The sequence below is a fragment of the Hyperolius riggenbachi genome, chromosome 4, assembly GCF_040937935.1.
Source record: "Hyperolius riggenbachi isolate aHypRig1 chromosome 4, aHypRig1.pri, whole genome shotgun sequence".
Taxonomy (NCBI): domain Eukaryota; kingdom Metazoa; phylum Chordata; class Amphibia; order Anura; family Hyperoliidae; genus Hyperolius; species Hyperolius riggenbachi.
This window is the reverse complement of record NC_090649.1, coordinates 54,339,632-54,352,757: the sequence shown is the minus strand read 5'-3', so window position 1 is coordinate 54,352,757 and position 13,126 is coordinate 54,339,632. Positions and strand designations below refer to the sequence as shown.

Below are 13,126 nucleotides of genomic sequence, written 5' to 3'. Positions count from 1 at the left end.
CGGGTGCTCACCAAAAAGAGCCTGGGGAGAACACTGCCCCTGATGAAGCCCTTCTCAGGTGAAACCTGTAGGGTTTTCTGTGTGCTCTTTTGGGTGTGTATTTCACTATTCTCTTCTATTGGCCAAGAGTGAGGTTTTTTCTTCTTCTTTCAGCCCTATTTAGTTGTATGATTTTTGCAAACTACATTGATAATGGTTATGACACTGCTGCCTTGGGACCTGCTACCTGGCACTATGCTGGCAGTTTTTTTTTTTATAATTGCACTTTACATGACTATCCAGTGACTGGAACTATGGAACAAGGCGACTCTGTTCCCTTATGGCTACAACCACAGTTTCCACAGAGTGAGCCTGGGACATTATGCCAACTGGGGGTCACTCTGAAATTGTACATCTCGAAAAAGCTATGTGTTGGTTGCCCTTTAATATTTTAAGTGATACAATAAGTTACTTTTAGTGTTTTTTGGAAATAGTAGTTTATCATGATACACTACTCCCAACCATGCACACACCCAGAACAGCTGGTGTATAACAAGCCTATAGCTTATACATTTTGCATAGCCCCACCAATCCAACATGCAGACAGCCTGTTTCAGAATGTCTAGCAGTAGGAGAACAGAGGCGCCAGCAGGATAAAAGTGGAAAAAAACTTTAAAATTTGCTGGGAGGAAGTGGTGGACTTACCTCCATAAAGCAGACACGAAAGACTGTCTGAATAGTAGTCACATTTATTAATTAGTACCCCAAAACAGTGCAACGCGTTTCGCAGGCACAGCCCGCTTCATCAGGCAATAAAAATGGGGACAAGACAGAATTTCAGCAATAGCAGGTGTAGCGCCTCAGCAATAAAACTGTTATTTTCATGTACTCTGTACCCCCAAATAAATACTTGTAAAAACAACAAAAGTGACAGCATTGAAAAGAGAATACATAGTTAGCCTAGGGACTTAGCTTTTAAAATATGTATGCCATGAGAGTGTATTACTGTTAATCATGAAGAAAAGGGCTTTTAATTACTGATAGAGTACAATGAGAAAACAAAAAACACAAACCAGAAACTAATATATTATCGCTATACATTATACTAGGAACATTATTTAAATGTTGAGATAACCAGGACAAATTAGCAAATACAATGTGTGGGTTTTACCTATGGTAACATTGTTTATTTGAAAACTATAGTGGATGGAAATGGAGAAATAGTGTATTTTTTCTTTTTTTTCTCATTTTTCCCTTTAAAATGCACAGATAATAACATAATTACTAAAAGCAAATATCACCCTCACAAAGCATAATTTGTGGCAAAATAAACAAGATATAGATCATTTACATCTGATGAGTAATAAAGTTATTGGTGAATGAATGGGAGGAGCGCTGAAATGTGAAAATTGCTCTGGTTTTTAAGCAAAAAACCCTGTGGTGCTGAAGTGGTTAAAGCTGTGTACAGACTCTTTATTTTCATCAGATAAGCACGGTGGCATGGTGGTTAACACTGTCGCCTTGCAGCCCTGGGTCCCCGGTTTGAATCCCAGCCAGGGCATTATCTGCACAGTTTGTATGTTCTTCCCATGTCTTCATTGGTTTTCTCTGGGCACGCTAGTTTCCTGCCACATCCCAAAAACCTAGATAAGTTAATTGGCTTCCCCCTAAAATTGGCCCTAGACTACGATACATACACTACACAATACATACATAGACATGACTATGGTAGGGATTAGATTGTGAGCCCCTCTGAAGGACAGTTAAGTGACAAGACTATATATATATATCTCTCCCATCTTCATAGACTAGATCAGGCTGCTACGTCTATAAGTGGCTGTGTGCAGGTTTAGGCTATGTTTACATTAAGTTTTGCAAAGGCTTGGAAAGTAGTTTTCCAGGCATTTGCAAGCAAGCTGTTGGCGCTCACCCAAGATTCCATTGCCATTACATCTGGTGGACAGTGCGCATAATGCACATTTTCTTTACTTTGTCGGAATAGGTGGCAGCCTCATACACCTCATCTCCGAGGAGTTGAAGTGGTACGGTTCTGACCTTAAAAATATAAATATCATCCCACCACCCTCCAGTGCCGATTCCTTATGTTTGGGATTGGACATACATTTGAATTAATACCCATTCCAATCCATTTTAAAGACAGAGGCTGAAACTGTACTGTAGCTGTATTTGATTTGTGACTGCTGCATCCTCTGTAAAACACTATGGGCTATATCCTGTTATCTTCTGTCCTGAGTTTTCTCCAAGGAGTTGCCGGTACTTTCAAACCTTACCAATAAAATACCTTCAAAGTAAATCTAAAGTCGGGATAAAAAAAAGTCGGATACAGTACTTGCCTATGGAGAGGGAAGGCTGTGGATCCTATTGAGCCTTCCCTGTACCCTCTTGGTCTCCTCGTTCCAGCACTGTCACCCTGGTTGAATATATACCTCCATGAGCCCTCAGATGACAGGAGCATGCGTGTCATCAAACGTTCCTAAACATGGGCTGTTCCACACTGCAAATGTGCAAGCGTGCATGCACAGTATGGATCCGCCTGTCTTTGGGAGGACTCGGGGACACGAGTGCTCATGATGCTTTACAGGTGTTCCCAGAGTTGGCATATTCAAACGGGGGGACAGCGCTGTAACCAGGACACCAAGGGAGGAACGAGAAGGCTCTTTAGGATCCAGAGCCTTACCTCTCCATAGGTTGCTTTGAAAGAGGCACTTTAAAGAGGAACTCCAGCCTAAACAAACATACTGTCATTAAGTTACATTAGTTATGTTAATTAAAATAGGTAATATAATCTCTTACCCACCCTGTTTTAAAAGAACAGGCAACCTCCTCGGTCCCACGGCAGCGGCGATTTTATTCATTATTTGGACATATTTTGATGCAGAAAATTGAGCAATGTATGGACACCCTTACTTGTTACTGTGACCCCTATACTGTGTCCCCTATACTTGTGGTTTTGGGTCACCCCGAGCTGCTTGGTTACTGTGTTGTACTGGTCCAAGCCCTATATCAATCCATGCCATGCACTGATGAGGACTAACAGTCTGAAACAGGCTGTTTGCATGTTGGGTTGTTGTGGCTGTGTATAATTTAAAGCTATAGGCTTGCTAGACACCAGCGGTTCTGGATACAAGCCTGGCTTCAGGGACATAGAGATCATTTGCATATTCGGTAGCGGTGCATTGTGGGTAACCACAGCTGTTCACTTAAAGACGAATTATCGCAAATTCCTTCTGTTTTAAAGGGGAACTGAAGATGGAGGTATACGGAGGCTGCCATATTTCTTTCCTTTTAAGCAATACCAGTTGCCTGGCAGCCCTGCTGATCCTCTGCCTCTAATACTATTAGCCATAGCCCCTGAACAAGCATGCAACAGATCAGGTGTTTCAGACTTTAAAGTCAGATCTGACAAGACTAGCTGCATGCTTGTTTCTGGTGTTATTCAGATACTACTGCAGAGAAATAGACCAGCAGGGCTGCCAGGCAACTGGTATTGATTAAAAGGAAATAAATATGGCAGCCTCCGTATACCTCTTACTTCAGTCCCCTTTAAGAAGGCAAACCACGCTAAGCATTGCTTTTTAGTAGGAGGGCTTTTCTGTCTTTTAGTCCCCTAGACTTGTGGTTTTTTTGGTCACCCCAAGCTGCTTGATTACTGTTATCCTATGCTGAGATACTGCATCCTCTTCACAGCAATGACACAAGATTTCATGCCATGGCAGCACGCATGTAGATTTATTCCTCACTGCAGCAGCATCATCACTGGTTATTTCTGCATTTTTCCTTCTCACGCTGGGATGTTATGTTACAGGCGACAGATTTCTTCTGTGAAGCCGAAGCAGAAGTTAGTGTGATGGTTTTCTCATGTAAATAGGAGTCTTGCCTTTGGAGTCACCTCCCCTCCTCTCTGCTCTCTTCCAGTCCTGCTGCCTTGTTTTTCAATTAGCTGAGCTCTCAGACAGCCCTATTGACATCAATCTCTATACCTAGGAGAGTCTTCCCTTGTCTAGCTTTCCTAAGGTACAGCTATTCCAGCCAAGTCTGGCTAATCTTTATTCCAAATCATTACTCCCTGCACTGGCTTATTGTGTCTGCACACTGCACTGCTACTGGCCTTCCCGCAGGCTTCTAGGATGAGCATGCACTGGCTGCATTTGACAAACTTATTAACAATCCATTTTTTTTTTACTAGAGGACTTGCAAATAAATCACTGCACGCTCCTATCTACAAAATCTTAAAGGGCAGCTGAAGCAAGAGGGATATGGGGGCGGACATATTTATTTCCTTTTAAACAATGCAGATTGCCCGGCTGTCCTGCTGATCCTCTGCCTCTAATACTTTTAGCCACAGACCCTAAACAAGCATGCCACATATCAGGTGTTTCTGACATTATTGTCAGATCTGACAAAATTAGCTGCATGGTTGATTATGGTGTGATTCAGACACTACTGCAGCCAAATAGACGAGTAGGGCTGCCAGGCAACTGGTATTATTTAAAATGAAATCAATATGGCAGCCTCCATATTTTTCTCACTTCAGTTCCCCTTTACATAGGTCCTGGAGCACACTAGAGCGCTTTTTGGAGCTATTTTGGAGTTTTGAGAATTGCTGGCTGTTGTAAAAAACAACAACAAAAAAACCTTGCTAATGTAAAGCTTTTAGAGCGATTTGTAATTTTGGAAATAGAAATCGCAGGTTGCATCATTTTGTGAGCAATAGTGTTTTGCAATTTCTAGTGTGTCCCAGAACTAGCACTGAATATTCATCTTTGAGCTGATAAAAAAAAGCTACAGTTTTTTGTAAAGCCTTCCCCCTTCCTTCTCCAGACCACTGCTTCTTGTCTGGACCCTCCAAAAGTTTGCGCCCGTGCTTCCATACATAAACAAGCGCAGCCAGACAGCTTGTGCAGGCACTGCACCCACCATGCTCCGGGTGGGTAGAATCGCTTGTGAGATTGGTCCATTACCATCCCATGTATGTCTAGCATTAGGGCTTGCTAACGTTGTATTACAATAATTTAACATCTAAGTGCATAAATAATATAGCCTGTTGGAAGCTCTGATGGTGTTTTGAACCCGTTCACATGGACACACACACACACACACACACACACACACACACACACACACACACACACACACACACACACACACACACACACACACACACACACACACACACACACACACACACACACACACACACACACACACACACACACACACACACACACACACACACACACACACACACACACACACACACACACACACACACACACACACACACACACACACACACACACACACACACCTCTCCTTCCTCCACAAATCATTGTGCTGTACTGGTTAGGAGTGCAGCAGTGAGACAGGGCAATACATAAAAAAACAGCATTATGATTTCAGATCCTGCTTCACCGTCCAGAATATCCTTGTTCATGAAGTGCTGATGGTGTTTAATTTAGTGTTTTGTTCACTGTTGTTCTGCAAGTCTAGCTGTTTTGTAACATGCGTCAGAGCAGGTGGATTCCTGGGTCCTCAGCGATTTAGTTTTGAACTTTACTGCAGGGGTTGATTTGCCGAGCTTTAGGGCTGGGTCGCCTGGTCATTAAACACAGAGGCTGTGGTGTCCCTAACTTTTAAGCTCTGTCCATTCAACTGAAAGTAATCACTTTTTAAATGTCTGTACTGGCTTTTCCCATCGTTTATGTAAACATAGCACTTGATCACCTCATCTCGTAGCCTCCAAGATCAGCTACATTAGGCGCTTCCGTGCTCCCCTAGGCAGCTCAAAACGCGACGTGACGACCGTACTAAGGGAACAGATTCCAAACGCTTTTCTGCTCTGTTGCAAAGCGTTTAGCTTTAGTTGATGGAGATGTCCACCTACGCCTGTGCAAACCAAATTAATCACCATGAGAGGTCTTCGGTCTGGGCATTCATTTAATGTAACCTGTAATATATGCCTAACCTGTCTCTCAAAATGATTGGCTGCAAAAGTTTTCATTACCTGGGCCTGTTCCGCTCATGGACAGTATGCTTGTTAGTTATTATCCTTACCTTCACAATCGTATTGCCCTTTTCTGTTTATTTACAGTACAGACATTGCTGATCCTTTATAAATTAGTCTCGAAAGGTTTGTATTCAACCTAGCACTAAAATAACACTATACTGGGCCAAAAAGCACAGCTCCTAATCTCCCCTTTCCTCTGTGTCTTTAATCAGACATTGTAGAATGGGGGTTTTAAACTCAAATACAAAGTGGGACTAAGTCACAGACCTACCTATGTGTAGTGGCCACCTCCCTACTTTATAAAGTTCCCTGATATCTAATGCCCTCCCTTCCCTACCCATACAGATCCCTCGTGTCTAGTGACCCCTCTCCTATACAGTTCCCTGATGTCTAATGCCCACCCTTCCCTACCCATACAGATCCCGTGTGTGTCTAGTGGCTCCCTTCCCACCCCTATACAGTTCTGTGATGTCGATTGCCCACCCTTCCCTCTCCATATAGTTCCCCGGTGTCTGACCCCCCCTTCCCTCCTCTATACAGTTCCCTGGTGTCTAGTGACCCCTATCCCTCCCCTAAATAGTTCCCTGGTGTCTAGTGCCTTCCCTCTTCTGCCCCCAAAATAGCTTTCCTTGTGATCTAGTGCTTGACCTCCAATATAGCTTCACTGGTGGTCTAGAATGAGGTAGAAATAATATGAAGTGGGGAAACTGCTTGAGGGCCAAATATGAAGGCTCAGCTGGCCAGATTTGGCCCATGGGCCAGAGTTTGACTGTTACTGTATGTAGCAGATGAAGTCGGAAAGTAAAAGTGCATTTAGTAATTCTGCATTATTACAGCCCCCTCTTGTTGTAGATTTGGATAGTTCTCTGTCTGGCTGAGATTAGAAAGCATGAAGATATGAAACGGAGCATATATATGGAATAGCTTCGTTAGAACATATGGCTGGCCCAGTGTAAAAATATATTTAAGCTGAACTCCAGACAAACGGCTAGATGGAGACCTGAAGTACCTTACTTGTGAAAAGGTCTAAGCAGTGATGAGACTCGTCACTGTCCACCACTGTGGTTCACACCGTTATAGGCAGAGCATGCCAGACATCACAGCCGCCAGCCTGACCTGGCATTGGTCCTGGACGCTCCGGGCCTGAAGGAAATAAGCATATTTGTATGAGCATTTCAGTGCATTTTATGCCAATGTCTCTATTTCCAACAAGTGAGTAAGTATTGATGCAATATATTGGTTTATGCTTTGTGCTATTTAAAGTGAACCAGAAGTGAGAGTTATATGGAGACTGCCATATTTATTTCCTCTTAAACAATACCAGTTGCCTCTCAGCCCTGCTGATCTATTTAGCTGCAGTAGTGTCTGAAGTACACCAGAAACAAGCATGCAGCTAATCTTGTCAGATCTCACAGTACTTGACAAACACCTGATTTACTGCATGCTTGCTCAGGGTCTACAGCTGAAAGCATTTGAGGCAGAGGATCAGCAGGATAACCAGGCAACTGGTATTACTTAAAAGGAAACAAATATGGCAGCCTCCACATACCTCTCACCTCGGGTTCACTTTAAACAAAAGTAGATGTTTACTTTTTTTTTTTATTGTTTTTTCAAAAGCAAGCAGAATCCTATAAGCCTCCAAAGATCTCGTATAAATTGAATTTGTGTATTTTATATTTTTCAGATTCAGACTGTGAGAGACATCCAGCAAGTATTCACGTGACCTTTTAGGATCAGGTGCCTCACCCAGTCTTTACCGGCATGGTACCCAGCGACGGCTGGCCCTATCTATGAACCTTCTGCTATGCGTCCATCCGCAGACGGCAGTGCTGTGAGGTCAGTAAGTACCCGGTGTGTCTTGACATTGGTTTTAAAGAGTACCTGAGTAAAAAGGCCCGAGCCAGTCATGACAGGATCTGCATTAATGATGGAGGATTGGGGAACTGATGGGAGGGGAAGGAGGGTGGTGGGTGTTGGGGTTAAATACTTGTTCTAGCATCATCCCTCCAGGCAGGTGATCGTTCTGCCCTCCAGGGAGATATGGCCCTGGCAATTTTTTTTTTTTTAAAAAACGCCGAGGCTCTGCCCCATCTGCGTTGCCATGACCTGCCCCCAGCTAGCTGCCTAGTTGGTGGCTGCCGAACTTGGGGGCAACATAGGCGGAGGTTTCCGAAGATCTTTCTCTCCACACCCAACATAACCCCCTCCAAATGAGGAACAGAGGCGCCAATGAAGTATAAATTAACCACTTGAGGACCCACCCTTTACCCCCCCTTAAGGACCAGCGTTATTTTTTGTGATCTGTGCTGGGTGGGCTCTGCAGCCCCCAGCACAGATCATGTTTCATGCAGAGCGATCAGATCGCCCCCCTTTTTCCCCCCCTATGGGGATGATGTGCAGGGGGGGTCTGATTGCTCCGGTGGGCAGGCATGTTGCGGGGGGGCACCTCAAAGCCCCCCTCCGCGGCAAAATTCCCCCCTCCCTCTCCTACCTGCTCATCCCCGGTGATCGGGGCTGCACAGGACGCTATCCGTCCTGTGCAGCCAGTGACAGGCTGTCCCCTGTCACATGGCGGCGATCCCCGGCCGCTGATTGGCCGGGGATCGCCGATCTGCCTTATGGCGCTGCTGCGCAGCAGCGCCGTACAATGTAAACAAAGGAGACAAATGTCTCCTACGTTTTACATTTAGTCTGCGAGCCACAATCAGCGGCACGCAGGCTATTCACGGAGACCCGCTCCGTGATCTAACAGGAAACGGCCCCTCGCGCGAGCGGCCTTTCCTGATTAATTAGGAAGGCACCTGGCGACGCACAGTTGCGTCGCTGGTCCTCCAGCTACCACCTTGCCGCCGCACGGTATGAGTGTGCGGTCGGCAAGTGGTTAAAAAAAATGTTTAAAGTGGGGGGGGGGGGTTGTTAATGGTGGACTTACCTCCCCACAAAAGAAGACACAATAATGTGTAATATACAAGTTAGATTTATGTTATACTCCAAAACATCTGCAACGCGTTTCGCGGGTCTCACGCCTGCTTCCTCAGGCTAAAATACAGGAAGGAGCAACTCTAAGAGTCTCTATATGTGGTATAGTGCCTCTATCTATACCACATATAGATTTTACACTATCGGGGCTCCCGAATCTTCCTTTTTGTCTCTACTCTCCAAATGACCTATTATTCCCCCTTACCCATTCCTGGCTGTTCGTGGAGTAGCTCAATCTGATGAGTAGCGTAGGCTGATAGGAAACCTGGATTTTCGAACGCCTACCAGAAGTTGGATTCTTCCTTTCTGCACATGGCGGACGGCAGTTCTCAGGATTCCAGAACCACAGTGTGGTGCAATCTGCTCACTCTAGTGTCGCCTGTAGTGGCAGATAGCAATGTTGGATCAAAGGTTTCTAATAACTTTAAAGAGAACCCGAGGTGTGTTAAAAGAATGTTATCTGCATACAGAGGCTGGATCTGCCTATACAGCCCAGCCTCTGTTGCTATCCCAAACCCCACTAAGGTCCCCCTGCACTCTGCAATCCCTCATAAATTACAGCTTTGCTGTGAGGCTGTGTTTACATCTGTAGTGTCAATCTCGGCTGCTCCCCCGCCTCCTGCATAGCTCCGGTCCCTGCCCCCATCCCTTCCCTCCAATCAGCAGGGAGGGAAGGGATGCAGGCGGGGACTGGAGTTCTGCAGGAGGCGGGGAGAGCAGCAGACTGACACTATAGAGATAAACACAGCCAGCTCTGACAAGCTGTTTGTCAGCAGCGTGGCTGTGATTTATCAGGGATTGCGGAGTGCAGGGGGACCTTAGGGGGGCTTGGGATAGCAACAGAGGCTGGGCTGTATAGGCAGATCCAGTCTCTGTATGCAGATAATATTCTTCAAACCCACCTCGGGTTCTCTTTAAGTCCATCTCAAAACTTTAGGGCCTGAGCCTTATGTCATGCAGCACTTACTCTTGCCACACCCAATCTGGACATCTCCATCCCTGGAAACATTTAAATGCAAACTGAAAAGCCACCTGTTTAGTCTGGCATTTACAGTCACTTCATTATTTACTCTGTTCACCCTGCAACGATTGGCCTCAATTCACTAACCTAATGCTGGAGATAAGGCAAGAGAAAACTTACCACCACACATGGATCTTGCCTTATTAAGGCGTAGAGATACGGTTTCACAGTGAGGGAGTTATCTTATCACTTCAAGCCTTAAGTTACCGCCTTTGTAGTTATTTTCACATGCAGTTAATTAACAGCCTGTCTTTTTAAAGAGGAACTGGAGAGAGGTATATGGAGGCTGCCATGTTTATTTCCTTTTAATCAATACCAGTTGCCTGGCAGCCCTGCTGGTCTATTTCTCTGCAGTAGTATCTGAATAACACCAGAAACAAGCATGCAGCTAGTCTTGTCAGATCTGCCTTAAAATCTGAAACACCTGATCTGCTGCATGCTTGTTCAGGGGCTATGGCTAATAGTATTAGAGGCAGAGGATCAGCAGGTCTGCCAGGCAACTGGTATTGCTTAAAAGGAAATAAACATAGCAGCCTCCATATACCTCTCTCTTCAGTTCCCCTTTAACTTAAGAATTCTGGAGTTATTTTAAGGATTGAAGAGCTAACTTTAGAGATCTCTCCTTAACTTAAAGACAGAAGAGTTAAAGGAATACTGTAGGGGGGTCGGGGGAAAATGAGTTGAACTTACCCGGGGCTTCTAATGGTCCCCCCCCCAGACATCCTGTGCCTGCGCAGCCACTCACCGATGCTCCGGCCCCGCCTCCAGTTCACTTCTGGAATTTCAGACTTCAAAGTCTGAAAACCATTGCGCCTGCGTTGCGGTGTCCTTGCTCCTGCCGATGTCACCAGGAGCGTACTGCGCAGACACAGACCATACTGGGCCTGCGCAGTACGCTCCTGCTGCCATCAGTGGGAGTGAGGACACGGCAACGCAGGTGCAGTGGTTTTCAGACTTTAAAGTCTGAAATTCCAAAAGTGAACTGGAGGCGGGGCCGGAGCATCGGTGAGTGGCTGCATGGGCACAGGATGTCTGCGGGGGACCATTAGAAGCCCCGGGTAAGTTCAATTCATTTTCCCCTGACCCCCCCCCCCCCCTACAGTATTCCTTTAACTTTAGGTTTGCCTGAGGTAAAATGTGTCCTGAATACTACATGCCTTATCACCATGGTGATAACTCTAGAAACGTTATTAAAGACAGGAGATAAGCTTGAAATGAGGCAAAATGTATTGAGACATATCTATGCTCTTTGAGTTCTATGGGAAATTGTGCTTTACAAATGTTATGGTATTGTATAAGAATAGTGTATTACCATTTGGGTGTTCCAGCAGACGATTTGGAGTACACATTGAGATTGAGAAGCTGGGTAACAAGTCCTCAGAGCTGTACTGGACTCACTGCAAAAAGTCTGTTAGGTGGAAAAATTTCATATTTTCATTTGGGGCATAGCAAAGCCTAGTGGGGTTCTTGAAAGATTCATAAATAAGCATTTCTGTCAGTTGTACACACCCTCTGTTGGGAACGTTGTTTTAATAAATTCTGGCAGCCCCAAATTGAATAAAGATAAGGCCCTGTTCATATCACAAATGCGGACGGCCATGCGTGCGGAACGCAACGCATGCGAACGCACGCCATCCGCGTTTGTGTGCGTTGTGTGGCTGATCCCATCACTGAAAAGTGAATGGGACAGCCACGCGTTTTTGCAAAAAATGTGTGCAGCATGCGTTCCCGGACCGCACAGGTCCGGAACGTATGCAGTGTGAACATCAGACAGTGCACTCTATGCACTGTCTGATGTCGTGCGTGTGGGCCTCCTGCACGCGTTTCCAAAACGCGGCTGGAAACGCGTGCAGTGTGAACGGGGCCTAGTTGTTGCTGTGATGGTTGGGTGTGTGTGTGTGGGCATGTGACTGCAATGGCAGCACAAACTTTTTATTCCCAATTAAGCTTTGGGAGCCTCCTTCTTCCCCTTCCATAGCTCTTGGCCAAGCTGAAATTTTTTTGTTTTATTATAGCATTGTCTTTTTTTCACGAAGCTTTAAAAAATACATTCATTCCACTGACTGTCATGGGATAGTCTTTGAAAATGTAAAACATTGTACAATATTACTTTTCTAGAAAATAGTAAATAATGTAGGCATAAGATGACAAGTGTGCTAAACAAAGGTGTGTTAAAGTGAACCTCCGGACTAAAAATCGACTCAGCAGCACTGAAAAGGCTTGGTGTTTCTTTAAGTTTCACAGCATCAGAACTTTGTTTCTCTTATACAAGCCTCATTTTTAGCTGCACAGAAGAAAACTGCCCGGGCTTTTTTACCCTGATGCTGTGCAAAGCATGATGGGATTTCTGATGTTGTTGTTCTCGTTCTGCTGTTTTAGTGCAATTTTTTTTTTTTCACATATTGAATTTGACATTTGCAGCCTAGCGTGTGCAGCCAGGAGGGGTAATCAGGACACAGGACAGTTGGAACTGTGTCTCCTGCTCCTTGTCACCTTTCAACCAAAAAGATGGCTGCCGCAATGACAAAGATGGCAGCCCCCATGAATCACAAACATTTGCCTGTTCTTTTAAAACAGGGTGGGTAAGAGATTATATTACCTATCTATTCTAATTAACATAACTAATGTAACTTGATGACGGTATGTTTGTTTAGGCTGAAGTTCCCCTTTAAACAAAAAAACTCGAACAAAAACTTTTTGTTCTTGTTGGCCATAGCAACCTCTCATTTTTAAAGTGTTATTTTAAAGCGGACCTTAACTCAGAACTTCCACTCAGCTCTAAAAGATGCAGCATAATAACCTTTTAAAGAAAAACCTTTATTTGTTACAGCTGATACAAATCCTGCAATAAATCTGCAGTGTCTACTTCCTGCTTTAATGGAAGCAGAGATGGGGTTAACACCCTGTGCTTACAAATTAGCTGCTCTGCTGAGACAGTCAGCTGACAGAGCTGAGAGATCAAATTACACTTGTGATTAGACACAGATGAGGGGGAATTAGACAGGCTAAACCAGGGGTCCCCAAACTTTTTCGGTCGAGGGCCGGGTCAACATGCTTGATAATGATGGGGGGGGGGGGGGGGGTTAGGCAGAGTATACATGAAATGATGTAGAAAACAT

At 44.8% G+C, this 13,126-nt stretch overlaps 1 protein-coding gene across 4 annotated transcripts in view; it reads left to right on the top strand.

Moving 5' to 3' along the window:
- HMBOX1 (homeobox containing 1) overlaps window positions 1–13,126 on the top strand; it is a 187,157-nt gene that overhangs the window by 81,550 nt on the left and 92,481 nt on the right. For all 4 annotated transcript variants that reach the window (XM_068280052.1, XM_068280050.1, XM_068280049.1 and 1 more), the window contains exon 2: window positions 7,692–7,843. In XM_068280052.1, the coding sequence (XP_068136153.1) occupies window positions 7,812–7,843 (32 nt within the window). In that variant the 5' untranslated portion in view covers window positions 7,692–7,811. The remainder of the gene's footprint in view (window positions 1–7,691; window positions 7,844–13,126) is intronic.